At 54.6% G+C, this 20,634-nt stretch overlaps 1 protein-coding gene across 1 annotated transcript; it reads left to right on the forward strand.

Moving 5' to 3' along the window:
* Positions 1 to 7,029: 7,029 nt before the first annotated feature.
* On the forward strand, positions 7,030 to 19,732 carry Tacr2 (tachykinin receptor 2). Its single transcript, XM_005326003.4, has 5 exons — positions 7,030 to 7,421; positions 12,114 to 12,308; positions 16,282 to 16,435; positions 17,365 to 17,561; positions 19,416 to 19,732. Exons 1-5 carry the CDS (start codon positions 7,030 to 7,032, stop codon positions 19,627 to 19,629), a joined length of 1,152 nt encoding a protein of 383 aa, XP_005326060.2. The 3' UTR covers positions 19,630 to 19,732.
* The last annotated feature ends 902 nt before the right edge of the window (positions 19,733 to 20,634 follow it).

Here is a 20,634-nt window from a genome sequence, read left to right on the forward strand (position 1 = left end):
CAGAAACAGTCCCCCAGCCTCTAGAACCCTGAAGACAGGACCTGAGGTGTCCCCTTAAAGAAACCAATGAAGACCTGACCCTCGGGCCTTGGCAGTATAGACACACCCCCCAGGCAGTGGCTAGTGGGCCCCAGGGGGACAGGCTGGGTCTTCCCACCAGCTCAGCTCAACAAGACGGAGACTCAGAGGAGATGAAGCTGACTTTGCTGAATAAGAAAATGGGACCTTTCCTGTCCCCTGCCCCTCCCCCGCATTTGGAACTGAGATTTCTACTCGCTCTATCTCCCGTTCCTTTCTGGCAGGACCCTGCTACTCCAGCCAGGCTGTCCTGACCTGTCATTCCCATGTCCCCTCCTCTGTGACCTCCAGGAGCCACTTCATACCAGCCCAGTCCCCGCTGCCTGCAGCCCCCAGAGGCCTCTCCCACCCTCCTCTGAAGCTAGAGGATCCCCACGTCACCAGTGGATAGAAGGACGTGAGCCTCTGGCGAGGCTGGGACTCGGCTGGTGGAGATAAGGGATGTGACCCTTCCTCCCAGCTCAGGGCCGATGGCCTCCACGCCCGGTCAGGGAGCAGCTGGCCACAGGCCAGGGCCGGCTCCGTGGGCAGAGGGCTTTGTTCAGCCCTTTTCCTCCTTTGGTGCCACATTGGCCGACACCCTGGGCAGCACCAAGTCCCCTCTGCCTGCAACACCCAGGCTGCTTCTGCGCTGACCCCGCTACCCACCCAGCGAGTGGGCGACAGGGCGCTCCCCCCACTTCCTCCTCCACCTGCCATACAAGGGCAGATTTTGCAGGAGCCCCATGTTGAGGAATGAAGGCGTTTTGTGTTGAAAGCCTGTGCGCTCTGTGTACACCAGGCCCGGCAGATGTAAACACCCGGCCTGTCTTCTCCAGCCACATAAACTCAGACTTTCAGGGCCAGCGCTGCCCCGCGCATTCTCGGTGTTTAAAGAAGATGTCAGCAGCAGCCAGTGCACTTGGCAGAGAGGCTGGTTCTCTGTCTCCCAGCTTAGGTCCCCAATTCAGGATCCACCGATGCCCAGGTCAGTGGGCACAGAACTCCTCTCCTAAAGGAATCAGCCTGGGATCTTGTGGCTTATAGATAAAGTCAGGGGCCACCCGTGAGTAATAAATCCACACGTGTTACAGAGACCCTGGCCTCCTCCTCCAGTACCCTGCCCACTGATCCAGAGGTGTTCTTTTATACCAAGCTCTAGATCCTGGGAAAATAAGAAAGATGACTCCCTCACCCCGGGCAGGGCGGTATTTTAAACTTTGCTCATCATTTGTTATTCATGTATTCACCTTACATTTATTGAGCACCTATTATGTGCCAGTGAACCAGGCATTGCACAGCTCTGCCCACTCAAAGTTGACTAAAACTAGCCATTAGGGCTAGTCCCGTTAGTTTAAGGCTTTCATGCCTGTGCCCATGTCTATACCTATACGTGTGTGTACGGACAGAGAACACATGCTGTGTACCTGAATTCCCCATCCTTCACTTTGTTTTAAATCTTATTAATTATTTTCATTTAACCAGCATTTATAGGACATCAGATGTCACAGGTTGCCCTTCTAGACACAGGGTACCACAAGATAATCTGGACCCAGAGGAGGCTCCTTCAGTGTGACAGAGGGGACTTTGGTAGGACTTCAGAGGGAGGACTAAGGAACGCAATCCATGATGTGGGGCCTGCCTCCCTGGGGACAGCACTTAGGCAAACTGTCCCTCTGGGGAGGGGGCATTCACAGCTCTTCTCTAAATGAAGAGCCAAGTTGGGGCTCTGGGTCCTGGAATGTTAAGGACCCCAAAAAATATCAAAAGAAAAAAAAAGCGAATTGAGGGAACCCACATAGGCCATGACTCTTTGTCCACAGTGTAAGGAATTTGAGGGAAAAAATCAAAACCAAGTGACCTCCTCCCACCTGCCATCACCTTCACTTCATGGAAGAGAGCGCGTTTTAACCCAAATGTAGGAAGGACAAACATAGCCTCAGAGTGACTATCCCGGCCTATGAAGCTGAGTCGAAGCTCAGCACAGGGTCCTGATGCTCGTTTTTGCCTCTGTGTGAGTCAGCTTTCCGTCACTGGCCAAAGACCCGAGAAAGTCCACCTCAGGAGGAAAGGGTTGTTTGGGCTCCTGGTTTCAGAAGGTTTGGTCCATGGTTGGCGGGTTCCATTGCTTTAGGCCTGAAGGGAGGAGGAGCATCGTGGGGGGAGGTGTGGTGGAGAAAAGTCACTCATCTCTGGCGGCCAGGAAAGAGAGAGGGAGAGAGGGAGTGAGAGGGGGAGAGGGGGAGAGGGGGAGAGGGGGGAGGGGGAGGAGGGGAGAGGGGGGAGGGGGAGGGGGAGAGGGGGAGAGAAGGAAGGAAGGAAGGAAGGAAGGAAGGAAGGAAGGAAGGAAGGAAGGAAGGAAGGAAGGAAGGAAGAGAGGAGAGGCAGGGATATGATATATCTTTTTAGGGCTGCCCCTTTGGCCTCCTTCCTTCAACGAGGCCTCCCCTCCCTTTGTTTCCACCATCTCCCAATAATCCATCCAATCATGAGGCCGATGACTTAGTCCACTGCTGCGGTCAGAGCCCCCATAAGCCAGTCACTCCCCAAAGCCCCACTGCAACACTGCTGCACTGAGGAGCAAGCCCTCACCACATGAGCCCTGGGAACGATCCAGATCCAAACTGTCACCACCCGGCAGGACCCCATGGTCAATAGGGGACCCTCAGTGCTATCCAGAACTAATGTCCCCAATGCTGCATGGGACTCACGGAAGCCAGGCGGCAAAGCAGTCCCCAGGCCAGACTCAGTGGGCCTCCCCCAAAGGCTGCTGTGGAAGGAGCACTTCATCCACCTCCTGCCCCCCTTTTATTTTCCACTCACTTCCCTCATAACTTACATCTATTCCTACATTTTCTTCCCTCCAAACTCTCTGAAAAATAATCCTTTCTGCTAGAGCTTGGGTATGGTTCCAGGGTGTGCTCATAGAGCGCCTGTGTTGGCAGCCTGGTCCCCAGTGATATTGACGAGAGAGAGAGAGAGAGAGAGAGAGAGAGAGAGAGAGAGAGAGAGAGAATTTTAATATTTATTTTATTTCTCGGGGGACACAACATCTTTGTTTGTATGTGGTGCTGAGGATCGAACCCGGGCCGCACGCATGCCAGGTCAGCGCACTACCGCTTGAGCCACATCCCCAGCCCCGAGACTCTCATTTTTTGAGGAAGGATTTTTCTAAGTTGCTCAAGTTTGTTTCAAACTTGTGATCTTCCTGCCTCAGCCGCCTGAGTAGCTGGGATTGCAGTCGTGTGCCACCGTGCCAGGCCTGAAGTGGTGGGACCTTTAATAGGCGGGACCTCGTGGGAGTTGGTTAGGTCATTGGGGGCGTGGCCCTTGAAAGGAATAATGCAGTTCTCATGGGATCCCAGTTAGCTCTCAAGAGAGGGTTATTATAAAACAGCAAGACCAGCCTCTTCTGGTCTCTCTGGCCTTCAGTGTCACCCAGTGTTCACTGCCTCTCACATACACTCCTGCCACCTTACCACCCACCATGATCTGATTTAGTTAGGAGGGCCCTTGCCAGAGCTGGCACCATGCTGCTGGACTTTAATTGAGCTCAATAAATCTCTTTTTTTAAAATGCGTTACCCGGCCTTGGGTGTTTTGTCATAATGGAAAACCGCCTAAGACATTCTCCTAACTCTAGTCGTCAGGGCTCTAGCCTGGAGGTCACAATAACAAACCAGCAAGGCGCTCTCAGAAGCACACACCCCTGTCCAAAAGGCTGTTCATCTGTGGGGGACCCTGCTCTGTTGCCCAGATGCCCTGGCAAGCTGCTGCCTGTGTTGTTGGGGATAGTATTTAGCTGTCACCCTCGTTAGGCCTTGTCAATTGTCACACTTCTTCTTGGGGTGGCCCCCATCCAGTGATCCACGTGGAAATAGAAAGCCCTGGCCACTTTTGCCCCACAGGGCAGCTCTCAAAGGCTTTCTAGTTCCTGGCCACTAGGAAGTTGCCCCAGCTGCTCTGGGACCTGCACCCAGCTCAGCACCCTCCGCCATCCACTCCTACAGGCCCCCTACCTTCCAGATGCTGATCCCAAGGGATCTCCCACACCAGCGTCCTGCACACTGGACTCTGAATCGGAACTGCTTTCTGAAAGTACCCAATCTGCATTGTCAGCCTCAGTCCCGGCCTGAGTGCAGGGGCAGGCTTTCTCCTCCATGTCCCCCATGGGATGTGCCCTGCACAACCTCCATGGGCAAGCCCTTCGTTCTTGATGTGTCCATAGGATACAGGATCTTGGAATATTTTCTTCTCTTTTAACAAAGGCGGGCCTTCGAGACCATTGGCCTGCTGTTGGCTCAGAAGGCCAGCACTGAGCCGGCTGCAGTGGAGCTCACCTGGAATCCCAGCAGCTCTGGAGGCTGAGGCAGGAGGATTGCAGTTCAAAGTCAGCCTCAGCCACTCAGTGAGGCCCTAAGCAACTCGGTGAGACCCTGTCTCTAAATGAAATATAAAAAAGGTTGGGGATGTGGCTCAGTGGTTAAGCACCCCTGGGTTGAAGGTTCAATCTCTGGTACAAGAAAAAAAAAAAAAAAAAGCCAGCCGGAAGAGCTTTCTGGCAGAAACCCCATCTGTCCTGGGAGGCCCCACCCTCTCCATCTACAAGGCTGCAAGTCCTATAGCACATAGTTAGAAGGTTACAAGAGCCTATGATTTAAGGGGGAAATAAAAACTCAGATTTAGTAGCTGTAAAACATAATCCCCGTTGCATACACAATGGAGGTGGCGAGACATTGGGGCCGGCGTGTTCTATTCTGGGCTTCTGTGACTTGTGACATGCTCTCAGGCAACCCAGCCCTGCACTGTTTGCACTCAAAGCTCAACAAATCCTGGCTGCCTGAGAGCAGGAGGCCAGGACGGCAGAGAGAATGTTGTCTTGTGATTGCATTCGCATCTCTGCACACAGGCCGTCGAGGGCCCAGGCAAGACAGAAACAAGGCCCAGAGTGGAGTGGATACAGCTGCTGCATCCACCAAAGGAGACACAAGGCAGAGACCCTTCAGCAGGGGACCAAAGTCCAAATAAAGGATAGTGGCCCACTCCAGAGAGGGTACAGGGCAGGCCCCATGATCCAGCCAGTTCTGTCTGGAGGTGGCTCTCAGGAGGCGAGAGTCCCAGAGTTCTCCAGCACACACCCCCAGGAAGGAGCAGGGACCAGGAAGCAGCCTCTACCCCAAGGACAAGGGCGGGATCCCCCTAGACCCAGGACGCCTCACACATCAGCACAGCAAGGACACCAACAAGAGGCATGATTTTAGGGTTGAGTGTTGATACATTAACCCAGAAGTTCACAATCAGAAAAATCTGGAAAGAATCTCTTCCAGTTTCAGCAGAGGTCTAAGTTTCATGATGAGCGGCCTAGCGCTGTTTCTATGTTGGATTCCAGGGGCAGCCTGGTCTCTGAACACTGGAGAGCTTTCGAGGTCTTTCCCAGCTCCACCAGGGAGGCGGGAGGCCGCGGGTTGGAAAACACAGGGGGAGAAGCAGGGCAGGGGGAGCGAGGCCCTGGAGCAGCAGCATCACTTCCCTGGGATCTGGTTGGAAACGCTCCAGGTTCTCTTTTCTCCCTGCTGCAGAGGCCTGGGCTCCTGGGGACTTCCCTTGAGGCCACAAATCCATGTCATGCTTTATATGTACCATCTTTGGGCTAAATGGACTTTACACACAATATCTCATTGGAAATTTACAAATATACAGTGAGGTGCGCACTTTTTTTTCTTTTCTATATTCTTCAGATGAGGTAGCTAGTTCCCCTATCGCCCCCCACAGAGTGACCCCAACTGCCCGGTCAACCTCCACCGGCAGCCTCTCACAGCTCAGCTGTAGCTGTTTTACCCCGGAGGTTCCCTGCAGATTTCATTTGGGAATTTTTTTTTTTTCCCTCCAGTTAAAAATGAAAAATTTGAGAACTGTTCAGCTAAGCCCAGCTCTAACTCTACATCCAGGGAAACTGAGGCTGGAGGTGAGCAGGATGGCCTGAGGTCTGCCAGCCAGTCACAGGGAACCCAGCCCTCTGGGCCGCCGGTGCAGGGCAGAGTCACCTAACAGCACCCACCCCAGAGCACCCTGACACCCCTGGGCATCTCTGACCATCCCACAAAGACTTCCTTTTTAGAAAGATGAAGAGACTTGCCCAGAGTCGCAGAGCCGGGCTCCGACTCACTCTGGCTCCCAAATATGTACTCCGCTCACTCTCTAGATGAAGCTCCTGTCCCAGGCGGAGTGTAAACACCTCTGAGGACTGTGCCCTCCATGCCAGCGCCTCCCGGCTGCGCCTGTTTTCCAGGGAGGCCGCTGCCCGCCTTGCAGGCCGTCTTAAATCTTCCAAGAGACAAGGCCCCGCCAAGCAGGAGGCGGGATGAGGGCCTCAAGAGCAGGCAGAGCCTCTGCCAAGGCCCTGGGAAGAGCAGCTGGGGAGTGGCGGCCACGGGCTGGCCCCTGGGTTGTGAGCCCCCAGGCCGCCTGCACCCCAAGGCCTGGAGAGGTGGCCCGCTGCCCCGGAGGCTATGGGATCTACCCCCCATTTAGACTCTCATCTGGAATTTTTCTTGAGGAGCCTTAAGAGAGGCCTGGATTCAAGTTCTGACTTCTGACCTCCGAGGTCACATCCTCCTTTGGACTCAGTCGGTCAGTGAAGAGGTTGACCTGATATTTTACGAGGATGTCTCCTGCTCTGGCAACAGGATTTAAATTCTAGATGTCCCTGGGCCATGAGAGAGTCTGGCCCGGGTGCAGGAATCTGACGTGATAATGGCTTGGCTGGGCGTCCGCTCAGCCGGACTCATCTTGGAGATGTAGGCGTGGCCCCCAGGCTGGTGTGGCTCACTTGGCATCTGGTCCTCTCTCCGCCCCTCTTTGCCCCCCATATAGCGACACACCAAAGCCGATTTGTCTTCCGTAGCAGATCCAGGAGGAGCTGTGGAGCCAGGCCCCCTGGACCCAGAGCTTGGACCCAGACTCAGCCCCAGCCATGGGGGCCTGCGTCCTCCTGGGCGACACCAACATCTCCTCTGGCCTCGAGAGCAACAGCACAGATGTCACCGCCTTCTCCATGCCCGGCTGGCAGCTGGCTCTGTGGGCCACAGCCTACCTGGCCCTGGTGCTGGTGGCCGTGACGGGCAACGCCACGGTCATCTGGATCATCCTGGCGCATCAGAGGATGCGCACGGTCACCAACTACTTCATCGTCAACCTGGCCCTGGCTGACCTGTGCATGGCCACCTTCAATGCCACCTTCAACTTCGTCTATGCCAGCCACAACATCTGGTACTTCGGCCGTGTCTTCTGCTACTTTCAGAACCTCTTCCCCATCACGGTCACGTTTGTCAGCATCTACTCCATGACAGCCATCGCCGCTGACAGGTAAGAGGGGGTGGCGGGGAGGCGGGGGTTGGGGAGCGTCTCACTTTGCTGAGGCTCAGACGGAGTGGCTTATGGTCTCACAGCAAATTGTGGGGGGACTCAGGGAACCATTTCCCAAACCTGTCGTGATTCAAAGCTATGGATCTGGGAGACAGGGGCACTGCGGGAACTGCAGCAGGTTGAGTAAAGGTTAGACTCAGGAAGCACTGTGCTCTGGATGGCTGTTCAAGGCTGTAGGGACCTTTGGATGGCTCCTCACTGGGGCTGATCTTTGTTGTGAAATTGTTCATATCGTTTTCGTATTTCAGGTAGATTAAGTGACGGAAAAAAACCTTAGCATTGCATGCGGTTATCATCTTGTTACAACAGGAACGTTGTCTCCCTGAGCTGCTCTCCAGGGCTGCAGACTGTGACTCCCCGAGGAGGGGGCCTGGGCAGGGGTGGAGGAGGTGGCCATGGGATTGTCTGGTGTTCTTTGAAAGCATTTGGGGCAGGCAGGGTTCGGCTGGGATGGAGAGGAGGACTCGGGTGCCTGGGGGAGTGAGGTGTGGGCTGACGTCCAACAGGAAAGATGGGGAGTGTGGGGGAGGCAGGGTGGGGCCCGGGACCCTCAGAGACACGGAGTCCTCATCAGGATGGCTCCACTGGTGTGAGCCTCCCCACAAACCCACCCCAACTGCCCCAGCAGCCTTCACCTGCAGCCGCTCGTGGCTCAGCTGTAGCTGTTTTACTTTGGGAAATTTGGGACATTTTTTTTGTCCACCAGTTAAAAATGAAAAATCTGAGGACTATCCATCTAAACCCCATGTCTAACTCAACACCCAGGGAACCCGAGACTGAGGTCCGCCAGCCAGTCAGGGGCAGAGCCAGGCACGGGGAACCCAGCCTCTAGGCTGCTGGGGTAGGAACTGTCCCTTGACAGCACCCACCACCAAAGCACCCTGACACCCCCTGGGTACCCCTGAGTACCTCCTGGGTCAGGCACTGTTCTGAACATGAGAGGGGGGGACACGCGCTAGTGGGGGGAAATCTGAAACTCCTGACCTCACAGGCTTTCATCTTAAAGGATGGAGATGGGCTGTGGGGGGCAGGGGAGGCTGTGGATGGCAGGGGGTGCTGTGGGGGCAGGGGATGGTGTGGGGGGCAGGGGTGCTGTGGAGGGCAGGGGTGCTGTGGGGGCAGGGGGCTGTGGAGGGCAGGGGTGCTGTGGGGGCAGGGGGTGCTGTGGGGGGCAGGGGATGCTGTGGGGGGCAGGGGGCTGTGGAGGGCAGGGGGCTGTGGAGGGTAGGGGTGCTGTGGGGGCAGGGGGCTGTGGAGGGCAGGGGGTGCTATGAGGGGCAGGGGGTGCTGTGGAGGGCCGGGGGTGCTGTAGGGGGCAGGGGGCTGTGGAGGGCAGGGGGCTGTGGGGGGCAGGGGGTGCTGTGGGGGCAGGGGGTGCTGTGGAGGGCAGGGGGCTGTGGGGGGCAGGGGGTGCTGTGGGGGGCAGGGGGTGCTGTGGGGGCAGGGGTGCTGTGGAGGGCAGGGGGCTGTGGGGGGCAGGGGGTGCTGTGGGGGCAGGGGGTGCTGTGGAGGGCAGGGGGCTGTGGAGGGCAGGGGGTGCTGTGGAGGGCAGGGGGTGCTGTGGAGGGCAGGGGGTGCTGTGGGGGCAGGGGATGCTGTGGGGGGCAGGGGGTGCTGTGGGGGCAGGGGGTGCTGTGGAGGGCAGGGGGTGCTGTGGGGGCAGGGGATGCTGTGGGGGCAGGGGATGCTGTGGGGGCAGGGGGTGCTGTGGAGGGCAGGGGGCTGTGGGGGGCAGGGGGTGCTGTGGGGGCAGGGGGTGCTGTGGGGGCAGGGGATGCTGTGGGGGCAGGGGGTGCTGTGGGGGCAGGGGGTGCTGTGGAGGGCAGGGGGGGAGCCGGGAGACCAGGCAGGAAGCTGTTGAATAATAATCCAGGTGACGAGGCGGGCAGCTCAGATCAGTTCACAGTGGAAATGCCTTCATTCGTTTCCCTGTTTCTTCATTTATTTAGCAAATACACGTCCCGTGCTTGCCAAGTACAGATGTTATTCTGGGTGTTTGGGAGAAGGAAAAAACAAACGGGTAATGAGCCTCCCCTGGCGAGAGTCTGAACCATAAGCACCTGAACCCATGAACTCCGGGCTGTGTTTTGAGGTCATGAGGCTTTGAAAAAATATCAGAGATCAGAGGGGAGGTGGGGCAGGTTGTCATGTTAAACGGGCATCAGGATGGACCTGTGAGGGTGGATCTGAGCCACCCAGGAGGAGGGGATGAGTGACCTCTGGGGGTGACTGTTCCAGGCAGAAGGTGGAAAGCTCACAGAGCAGTCAGAGCTCCCGTTACGCCTGGGACACCGGGTGGGACACCGGGTGGGAACTGCCCTGCTGGGTAGGGGGTAGAATTTGAGGCCACAGTCCATCGTCCTTGCCTTGTCCCAAGGCTTGGACTCATCCAGGGGAGAAAGAGCCAGGGGTCACCAGGTACCAAGGCCATTTCTGGTCAATGTAAAGGAAGTGAATAAGTAGGAATAATCACGTGCTCAAAGCCCGAGCTCCTGTGGTAGTCAGGGGAGGTCCGTGTCACAGGACCAGGAGGGAGGACACTAACATCATCTGGTCCAGGAGAACCTAACCCATGACCGCAGACCATGGGCAGAAACCACAAGGTTCCTGAACTCATGTGGGGACAAAATCGACACAAGCACAGAGGTAGGCAGCAAGCACACTTCTCCAGGACCCCAGCAGCACCCGGGGCTTTGTCACCAACAGAAATCATAGATACTTGTGGGCTGGGGGTGTAGCTCCGTGGTAGAGCACTCGCCTGGCATGTGCAAGGCCCTGGGTTTGATCCTCAGAACCACACAAAAAGGGGAGAGAGAGAGAGAGAGAGAGAGAGAGAGAGAGAGAGAGAGAGAGAGATCGATCATAGATTCTTGTGTGGTTACACAATCACTATTTCAAAATTACCATAGGTTCCAGATCTGCAGCTAGATCTTGTTGTTTAGTGTGTTAATAAAAAAGTGCATATATTACAATTTCCCAAATTTATTTTATGTTTTGATAACTGTGCTTCAGTATGACTGATGCTCTTTGTAATCCTGAGTATTATAATTTATTCATTTAAAAAATCTCATTCTAGGGCTGGGGTTGTGGCTCAGTGGTAGAGCGCTCACCTAGCAGTCACGAGGCACTGGGTTCGATCCTCAGCACCACATCAATGTAAAATAAAGATATTGTGTCCACTTAAACCTAAAAAATAAATATATTTTTAAAAAATCTCATTCTAGCGAGGTGCAGGGTCACACACCTGTGATCCCAGCAACTTGGGAGGAGGCAGGAGGATCCGAGTCTGGGGCCATCCTCAACAACTTAGGGAGACCCTGTCGCAGCATTAAAAAATAAAAATAAAAACGTTTTTAAAAGGGTTGGGGATGTGGCTCAGTGAAGTGCTCCTGTGTTCCATCCCCAGTACCCCACCCCCAAATCTTATTCTAAGGAGGGGTCCATGGGCTCCACTGGACAGCAACAGGCCCAGGACACAAAGAGACCCACTAATCTAGTCTCACCTCCTCCTTCTAGTGAGGGAGAAACCAAGACCTTAGGTCACACTGCATATTGGGGGACTCGGGGTGGGCAGCCAGGCCTGTGTTGAACGGTGCCCTTTGGATCCTTTGACCTTGGAGAGACGTGCAGCTCACCCTCCTTGATCAGGGCTCTAGACTCACGAGGCTTCTGCTCACCAGGCCCCAGGACCCTCCTACAGTGTTGTACAGGTCCTGGGAACAGGGGACTTCACAGCCCAGGAGCACACAGCTGGACCAACCAGGGCTGAAATCCAGCTCTGCCTTTCCTAAGCTGGCTGTCTCTCCACATTTCCAAGCCTGTCACCTAGTGTGGAAATAAATAATCCCCATCTAAGACCAGTGGGTGGTGGGCCCTGCACCCCACCAGGCACAGGGCTGCCAAACAGCAGCTGTAATCCCCACAGTCCCCCAGAGAGAGACCCGAGTTGAGCAGGTCTTCAGGGAACTTTGATGAACACAGAGAGGAAGGAGGAGCTGCAGCCTGAGATGGAAGGAAAGGCCCAAGAAGACCCTGCAGGGCTGGCTCATGGCCAGAGTGAGCCCGGGAGGCTCAGGAGGCAGTGGGAGGAGGCTGGCCAGTGCGTTGGCCACGTGCAGAGGCCTCGAGGGCCAAGTTTAAAGGTTTGGGCCTGTGCTGTCCAATATGTGGCTCTTTAAGTTTAAATTAATTTTTTTTAAAGAGAGAGAGAGAGAGAGAGAGAAGAGAATTTTAATATTTATTTATTTTTTTAGTTCTCGGCCGACACAACATCTTTGTTGGTATGTGGTGCTGAGGATCGAACCGGGCCGCACGCATGCCAGACGAGCGCGCTACCGCTTGAGCCACATCCCCAATCCCTTAAATTAAAATTTAAAATTCAGTTCCCCAGTCACGCTGGCCATGCGTATGGTACTCCTGGCCACACGTGGTTAGTGGTTACGGAACAGGATGGTGCCTACGTAGGACATCTCTATGTGGCTGTGAGAGTCCCCAGTTCCACTCTCTGCAGATCTGGCATAACTCCAACACCCGTGGACATGGTCAGCAGCATGTAGACCTGGGCAGAGGAATGGAGAAGGGGACAGGTGGGACAGGAGGGCTCTCACCACTCGTTCTGTGCTCTGCCCACAGGTACATGGCCATCGTCCATCCCTTTCAGCCACGGCTCTCCGCCCCCAGCACCAAGGCAGTTATCGCGGGCATCTGGCTGGTGGCCCTGGCCCTCGCCTTCCCCCAGTGCTTCTATTCCACCATCACCGTGGACCAGGGCGCCACCAAGTGCGTGGTGGCCTGGCCTGAAGACAGCAGGGACAAGTCACTCCTCCAGTAAGGTCTCCCGGGGCGAGGGTACAGAGACACAAGGCACATGCTCGTGTGTGCATTCCCGGCCGTGTGTGTAGTGTGTGCTCATGGGCGTGCACGGGATCTGGGAGTTCTAACGGGATTATGTGAGCACATATTTATACTAAGGATCCTCAGCAATGGGCTCACTTCCCTCTAAACCCGGCCTAAGTTGAAGATATCTTGTGCACCTACCCTCCTGCATATCCTAGGTCAGCCACAAAGCACCTTGTAGAGTGTCACCTGTCACTCCTCGTCATTACAGAATTAACTGGGTGCTGCTAGTCTCGCTGTTACTGTTCAGAATTCTGAGAGAGATCATGTCACAAATCACTAGCCCAGGAAAAAATCTGAGTTCAAACTTCATAGTTCCATTTCTAGCAAATGACCATAACCTCAGCATCATCATAAAGTCAAGAGAAGCATTTAATCAAAACACATGACAGAGCTGGGTGCAGTGGCACAGGCCTGTAATCCCAGCGACTCAGGAGGCCAGGGCAGAAGGATCACGAGTTCAAAGCCAGCCCCAGCAAAGGGCGAGGCGCTAAGCAACTCAGCGAGACTCTGTCTCTAAATAATAGAGCTGGGATGTGGCTCAGTGGTCAGGTGCCCCCGAGTTCAGTCCCCGATACCCCCCTCCAAAAAAAATACACATGTTGGGGTGCCATCTGTACCAAAAGGAACATTAACTGCCAGGCCTGTTCTAAGCACCTTTTTTTTTTTTTTTCCATACTGCAGCTTGAGTGGGGGCACTTTACCACTGAACTACATCCCCAGTCTTTTTAAATTTTGAGTCAGGGTTTCTCTCTGTTGCCCCGAAACAGAGGCACTGAAAACCCAAATAACATGCCCAAGACCACACAACTAGGACGTGGTGAGACAAGGACTCAAACAGGCCACCCTGCCACCTAAGATGTGTGTGTCCTGAAATAAGTACAATGTGTGTATGCATATGGCAAGTGCGGCTCGACACGTCACGTGTTTTGGGAATGCCTGGTGCCTGCTTCATGCCGAGGTGGGCATCCTGGGCTGGGGGAGGGGAGGAGGGGAGGGAAGAAAAACCCAAGCATGACCTGGCTGCTGCGTGACCCTGGCTGCGTCCTTTGCCAGTTCTGGGCCTGTTTCCCAGGGTTCTCACCATGTGGCTCTGTGACCCCCAAGCCTGGCACCATTGGTTAGTAGAGGAGAGGAATCCACGGAGACTTTGGAGTTAGTAGCCAGGCCTGTGTCTTGGCCTATTTCTTCCCTCCTGGCTAGACGACTCTCTAGTCACTTAACCTCTCTGAGCCTTTGTCTTCTCTCTAAAATGAGGATTAGTAATAGGAGATCATGTCCTCGAAGCCCTTAGCCCTGTACCTGGCACAGAACTCATGCCCAGTACGTGGTAGATTAAAGAGGAGACAGACAAAGGCACACCCGGAGGTAGCATATCCAGTCCAGTGAAGTCCCAGCTGCCCCAGGCTTGCAGATGTGTGCACTCTTAGCTGATAGCTTCCTGGTAACCATGGCAACACAGTCCCCATCCCCGTCTCCTTTAACACTCCTTCTCCAATACCCATCCCTCCCTGGGCCCCATCTCTCCTGAGCACCTTCCTGAAGAGGGTCATTCCATGCCACAGAAGACACCATCCCAACAATAAGGTTGCTACTGGGGACTGCTGGCCTTGAGGGCAGGCCCTGTCCAGGGTCTCTCTGCCTCTGCCCTGCACCCCACTGGTCCCTGAAGTTTGCATCCATGGAGGGGAAGGAGAGGGGTAGAGAGCAGAGTATTTTGGATCTGGCCACTGGGGGCAGTATTTCTCCATTTTAATGGGGACTTCCTCCTTGAGAGGGGAGCCAGTAAGAACGGAAGGGACCCTGCTCCCACCCTCTGTGCATGGTGAATTCCAGCCCTGATCCAGGCAACAGGGAAAAGTAAGAAGAGCACAGGGGTGGGCTGGGGAAGGGGTACTTTGGTGTTACTGGAATTTTGATGGGGATTTCAGGAAGGCTGATTCTGTGTGAGAATCAGTGTGTTGGGGGGAGCCGCTGGTGTAAATTGAGATTGGGGCTCTATCCTCACAGGCTCACACCTGGGTGAGTGTAGGAATCAGATGAAGGTACAGATGCGGCCTCCAGGAAATACACATTTACCCCTAAAATTTGGATACAAGAAGGACAGATTCCCTGGTTTGGGCAGATTCTAGAAGCTGTCCTCAACACTCCTCATGGGGACCTAGCCCAGGGTGAATTCCTATCCTGAACTATGTCCCTGGAAAAGAATAGAATGTTGCTCACACATGGGAAGGACAGAGGTTACCTGCTCACTTGACAGATGAGGAAACTGAGGCTGGGGGAGAAACCTGACTTGCCAAGATCATGCTTTCAATTAGAGCCCCGTTCTGACTCCTACAGCCTCGGTGAAACGGAGATGGTTTGGGTCTTGATTAAGTCTTGATTCCTAGGAAACATACTTCCTGCACTTCTCTGAGGACACCGAGGCAAGGTGGCCCTGTTGGTTCTCAGGGTCCTTCTAGCTTAGACACTCTGTAGGGTGACAGAAACCCGGCACAGCCTGCTCCTTCTCCCTTCCTACCTGCTCAGTGATGGGGCTCTTACACCCAGGACCTACCAGGGAATCGGGGCACCTAGGTATCCCCATACCTTTTGTGATTGACACGTTTGTCCAAGGAAAGCAAGTGAAATTCTAAACACGATGCTTTACAAGAGATTTGTCGGAGCCACCTTCTCCCTCCCTCAGGCTGGTGGAGCCTCCTACATGGGGACCTGCACGGCTGGCACATGCTGGGTGGAGGCGGGGCTTGGGATCCTCTCCGCTTTTCTAGTTAGAAAGGGAAAAGGCACTTGGCAGGATGGGGAGGGGGGGTGTCTAAGGCTTGGGATGCTCCAAGAAGCCCCTCTGCAGCCCTGCCTGGGGGTCAGCCCTCAGCCTGCAGGGACACACAGCTCCTTGACACTGTCTTTCTTTCCCAAAGGAAATGAAAAGTCAGCACAACCTGAGTGTAGGGTGACAGAAACCCGGCACAGGCTGCTCCTTCTCCCTTCCTTCCAGTCTTTCTGGAGACTGGGTGGGTAGCCATGCAATGGTGTTCTGGGCCACTTGCTCAAAGGTGGGCACAGGGGTGTTTGCTGACACAAGCCTTGTGCCCAACCGAAGGCTGGTGAGCAGGAAGCAGATGATGCCATGGTGTGTGACTTGATAGGGATGCGGGGATAGGGTGGCACCTTCTTAACGCCAGCCGTCCTCTACATCCACTTGGACGTAGGGTAGATACATGGTCTCTCTAACAAATATGGACACATGCATAAACGCACTCCCATGCACATGGACATACACATACAGACCTACACATGCACTTCAGGAAGAAACTATACCAAGTTGGTGGTTTTTAATTTTGTTTGATTTTGATGCTGGGGATTGAAGCCAAGGGGCACTCAATCCCTGAGCCACATCCCCTGCTCTTTTTATTTTTTTGTTTTGAGACAAGATCTGGTTAAGTTGCTTAAGGCCTTTCTAAGTTACTGAGGCTGGCCTTGAACTTGCGGTCCTCCTGCCTCAGCTTCCCAAGTGGCTAGGATTATAGGTGTGCACCACCACGCCCCGCCCAAAGTGTAAATAGTGATGGGAGTGAGACAAGTAATTTTGCTTTCTCCTTCCAGCCTAATAGTGTTTTACATTTTAAACAAATTGTTAACTTTTTTTTGCTTCTCTTTCCTTTTTCTGGTAAGCACTTGTCTGTCACATGAAGCTTGTGGGGCTAATGCTGGTGACCCTTTTGCAGGAGAAGCCCTCTTTTGGCACAAGCCAAGGTTGCATTTATTTTTCTTTAAATCAAACCAGGGTTGGGGGGCAACAGGTGGTGCAGGGTGAGGGCCACAGAGTCCCCCCAATGAGCAGGAGAAGACATGGGAGTCACTACCGGCCACTGACTGTCCAAACTCCTGGCTTCTACTCCAGGTACCACCTAGTGGTGATCGCCCTCATCTACCTCCTGCCCCTCCTGGTGATGTTCATTGCCTACAGCATCATTGGCCTCACACTCTGGAGGCGCGCTGTCCCACGACACCAGGTCCACGGTGCCAACCTGCGCCACCTGCAGGCCAAGAAGAAGGTAGGCGCCAGGGGCGGGATGTGGCCACCTCTAGGAGTCACCCTGGCCATCTCAGAACCCTCAGAACCAGCCAATGAGGGCCTAGGACCCTGCCATGGCAAGTCTAGGGAGGGATAGAGCATCCTTTGTCCCTGGCAGGTGGCTTGGCCTTTGGTCTTTGGGCAAATACAAACTGGAGGGAACTTCTGGAAGGTTGGGGGATCAGGAAGTCCTGAAGCCCAGAGCATTTCAGATCCCTCCAAGAATCTCAGAATAACAGAATGCTAACATGTTAGCATGTTGAATAATTGGAATGTTGATTTTCAGACAAGCCCCGGAAGTACATAGGGAGGTGCCTTGGACTCTCAGAATCCCTAAAGGCTGAAACTGCAGACCTGGAGACCTAGAAACTGCATGGCAGTGTGGCTTCTGATTAGAGAGCTGCCATCGTGCCCCTTCTCCCCGCAACCCGCGAGGTGTTGGTCTCCATCTGCCACCCCTAGCTGGCCTCATCCCTCTTGGGGTGTGCCTGCAGAGGCCAGGTGTTGGGGGTTGGTGGCAAGGGACCTGGTCCCCAGGCAGAGGTGGAGGACTCTGGGTGGAGCTCAGTGACAGACACAGATCCCAGGGAAACAGGAGCCTGGGACCTCAGAGCTGGTACAGCCCCCATCAAGGGTGGGCTTAGGAGTGAGCTCCTCCCCTCCAAGCAGGAGAGGCCACTGAGGTCACCGTTGGGCTGGCTTCTAGGAGTGTGGCTTTAAAGGCAGGACAGCAGTTGAGCAGAAGAGTGCAGACCCTGAGGTGGGGGTTCAGGAGATCTGGGCAGCAGCTCCAGGTGGAGGCAGAAGAGAGAGGTCGGTCTGATCACGGAGGGCCTCCCCCGATGCCCTAGGAGGGTTAGCGCTTGGGACTCAGGGGCTGAGGAGTGACCTGATGCTCTTCTGGAGCAGTTTGTGAAGACCATGGTGCTGGTGGTGGTGACATTTGCCATCTGCTGGCTGCCCTACCACCTCTACTTCATCCTGGGCAACTTCCGGGAGGACATCTACTGCCATAAGTTCATCCAGCAGGTGTACCTGGCGCTCTTCTGGCTGGCCATGAGCTCCACCATGTACAACCCCATCATCTACTGCAGCCTCAACCACAGGTGAGCGCCACAGGACCAGGTCCTTTCTGCTTCCAGGCCAGGGACAGCCCCTTCAGGTCCCCTGCACAAATGAGTCTCCACCTTGTCCCTGCCTGAGCCCCTCCCCTCCCATCTAGGTGGGATGTCATCCTCCAGGTCCCCCTAGATGGAGTTCCAACTCCTCCCCAGAGCCTTGCCCCATCATACACGCAGACCTGAGCTCCCAGGTGCTCAAGGACTTAGAGGCCCACGGTGCTTTTTGCATCTGCAAATGGGAATGAGCAAGTCAGCCCTGCAGACTGGACAAGTGCTCCAGGCAGAAGGAACGACTGAAGGACGGCCCTGGGGTCAAGGTCAGGACTTGGGCTTGTACTTGAACATGGGGAACCACAGGACTCTGAGCAGGGGAGACACATGCTCCGACATTTTGGAAGACTCAGTCCAGCACTGCACTGGAACTATACCAAAGGGGAGGGGCCAAGGGAAAGGCTTCAGGGAGGCTTTGGCATTGATCCAGCTAAAGATGGTCTCAACTGGGGTGAGATGTGGTCAGGGTCTGGATATTGCCAATGGAATTTTTTGGGGGGTGGTGGGTACCAGGGATTGAACTCAGGGATACTCAACCAGCCACATCCCCAGCCCTCTTTTGTATTTTATTTAGAGACAGGGTCTCAGTGAGTTGCTTGGTACCTTGTTAAATTGCTGAGGCTGACTTTGAACTTGTGATCCTCCCGAGCTGCTGGGATCTTAGATGTGCACCAGAGCGCCAGGCTGCCAATGGAGTTTGATGGACAGGAGGTCACCAGTGAGAAGAAGTCAAAGATGACTCTCAACAAGTTCTTGGCCTGGGTGGTCAGAAGTTGAGAGCTATCAGGAGCTGAGCTGGGGAAGACTGCAGGGGGAGGGCAGGGGAGGACGGTGGGGAGCTGGGTTGGATGTGGGTGTAAGTTAGAGGCCACCAGGCTTGCAAATAGGCACTTGTCAGGCCCCACCATGGAGCTGCACGAAGAGGATCCCCAGCGAGGCAGGCTCTTCCAAGACAGGGAGCCCTGCAGCTCAGGAAGGGACGGTGCAGTTCCGCGCTCTCGCACCAGCTTGCACGGGGTTCTCCTTATTTCTGCCCTAAGCCTCCAGTATTCCTTCTGCCAACCCATTTCCACTCACCAATCTGCTTCCTCTGAGCTCCACTTTAAGCTTGGAACTTCAGTGCTGCTGTGGGCGAGAGTCATTTTTTAAGCTTATGGACCCCAACTTTTTTCTTCATAGGAGCCCACAGGGAGGGCACCCCTCGTCCACCAGCATGGCCAGAGCCCCAATTTCTTAAACCTTTCTTTGAATACTACTTTAGAAGACGGTTTATATAAGACAAGCAAGAAAATCCATGATTCTTTTAAATGATTGCTTCTTTTCATTTGTAATAACAAATAGTCTAAGTCAGCTTCCTCACCCACTTCGGTCACTAGATTAAACTCCAGCAATACTTACGGCTGTTTCCTAAAATCAAATCCATTGAAGAACGCATCTCTAGTCAGGGGTGGTACTGCACACCTATAATCCCAGCAACTTGGGAGGCCGAGGCAGGAAGAGTGAAGGTTCAAAGCCAGGCTGGGAAACTCAGCCAGTTTCTGCCTCAAAATAAAGTGTAAAAGAGCTGGGGGTGTAGTTCAGTGTAAGGTGTCCCTGGGTTCCATCCCTAGTGCCCCTCTCCAAAAAAAAAAAAAAAAAATGCATCTCTCAAGAACCCCTGAGCGATGGGAACGGTGGGCTCTTCAGAGGCAGCAACTTTCCCCCAGACAGTCACCTGGAGCTGGGAGAAGTCACGCGACAGCCCCTGAACCCTAACTCCCTGGCTGAAGCTGACCCTCCGTTCCCCAGGTTCCGCTCGGGATTCCGCCTTGCTTTCCGGTGCTGCCCGTGGGTCACTCCAACCGAGGAAGATAAACTAGAGCTGACTCCCACTCCATCCCTTTCCATGAGGGTCAAGAGGTGTCACACGAAAGAGATTTTGCTCATGGCCGGGGATGTGGCCCCTTCTGAAGTTCCTAGAGGGAAGGCTGGGTGGAGGTCCCCAAGAGGGGAAGCCTGCTGAACTCTGAAGCCTCGTGCCTGGATCCAGGGCCAGGTGTCACCCCCTTGGACAATTGTCATGTGGGGATGTGATGGGAGCCCGCTGTGGGTATATCTTTCAAGAAAAGCTGGAAATCCAAATTTGCATGTGAAACTTCTAGACCTGTTCAATGTGGCTCACCCAAGTGTTTATAAACGTTGGGTAAGGAAACAAAACTCATCTGGGGCAGCACATGACCATGACCCTGATTTGTTACGAGGCCCACGACACAGGGAAGAAGTCTTCTTATTTTTGCAAAGCCATGAGCTGTAAGTGGACCCAGGGCTGGCTTCTGTCTCAAAATCAAAATAACTCAAGATACAGCCCAGAGTAGAGGGTGGTTAAATCCAATGGGATCTCCGCTGAGTTGCTTTGGGCAAGTCACTCTGACCCTCAGCCTCTTCCTCTGCCCAGTGGCAAAATCACAGGCCGGGAAAAGTCACAGAATCAGTGCCAGGTTGAAAGGCAGCCCTGGTTCTTATCATTCCCACACCAGCCGCTTCACATGAGCGCCACCTACAGGTCAGCCCCCACCATCGCTCTGCGGCAACTGTCCAGAGGCATTAGGCCTGGCCCACAGGGCACCTCTCCCACCTGCTGACTCACCATCCACGCCCAGCGCCCTCTGGAGAGCCAGATCACACTGCAATGTACACCCAAAGTCTAAGTCACCTGTGTGCTCCCCAGGGATCACTGTGGCAGACACTGGCTCCTTTGGTGCCCCAAATAAAGGACTCTGATCTCACCAAGCCGTGTGAGCCTGCAGGCGGTCCTGGGCAGCCACTCGGACTCCTAGTTGCAGATGGGACATCTCAGCACCCTGGATGCTTTGGCGTGAAATCCACCCAAGGGTGTGGGAGGGATCTATGATGGGTGGCAGCCCTGGGGCCTGATAACAACCCCCTGAGGATAGATGGGGGTAGAAGGGTCAGAAAAGGGCCAATTTCCTACAGATGGGATTCAAGGAGGGAGCGCAGCACCCTGCCT

Source organism: Ictidomys tridecemlineatus, chromosome 1, assembly GCF_052094955.1.
Source record: "Ictidomys tridecemlineatus isolate mIctTri1 chromosome 1, mIctTri1.hap1, whole genome shotgun sequence".
NCBI lineage: Eukaryota > Metazoa > Chordata > Mammalia > Rodentia > Sciuridae > Ictidomys > Ictidomys tridecemlineatus.

What these genes read in the sequence shown, in the direction of transcription:
- Tacr2 (XM_005326003.4), top strand. Translation starts at nt 7,030, where the DNA reads ATGGGGGCCTGCGTCCTCCTGGGCGACACCAACATCTCCTCTGGCCTC. An exon ending in AGGGACAAGTCACTCCTCCA is followed by an intron (nt 12,309 to 16,281) that starts GTAAGGTCTCCC and finishes CTTCTACTCCAG; the next exon opens with GTACCACCTAGTGGTGATCG. An exon ending in TACTGCAGCCTCAACCACAG is followed by an intron (nt 17,562 to 19,415) that starts GTGAGCGCCACA and finishes TCCGTTCCCCAG; the next exon opens with GTTCCGCTCGGGATTCCGCC.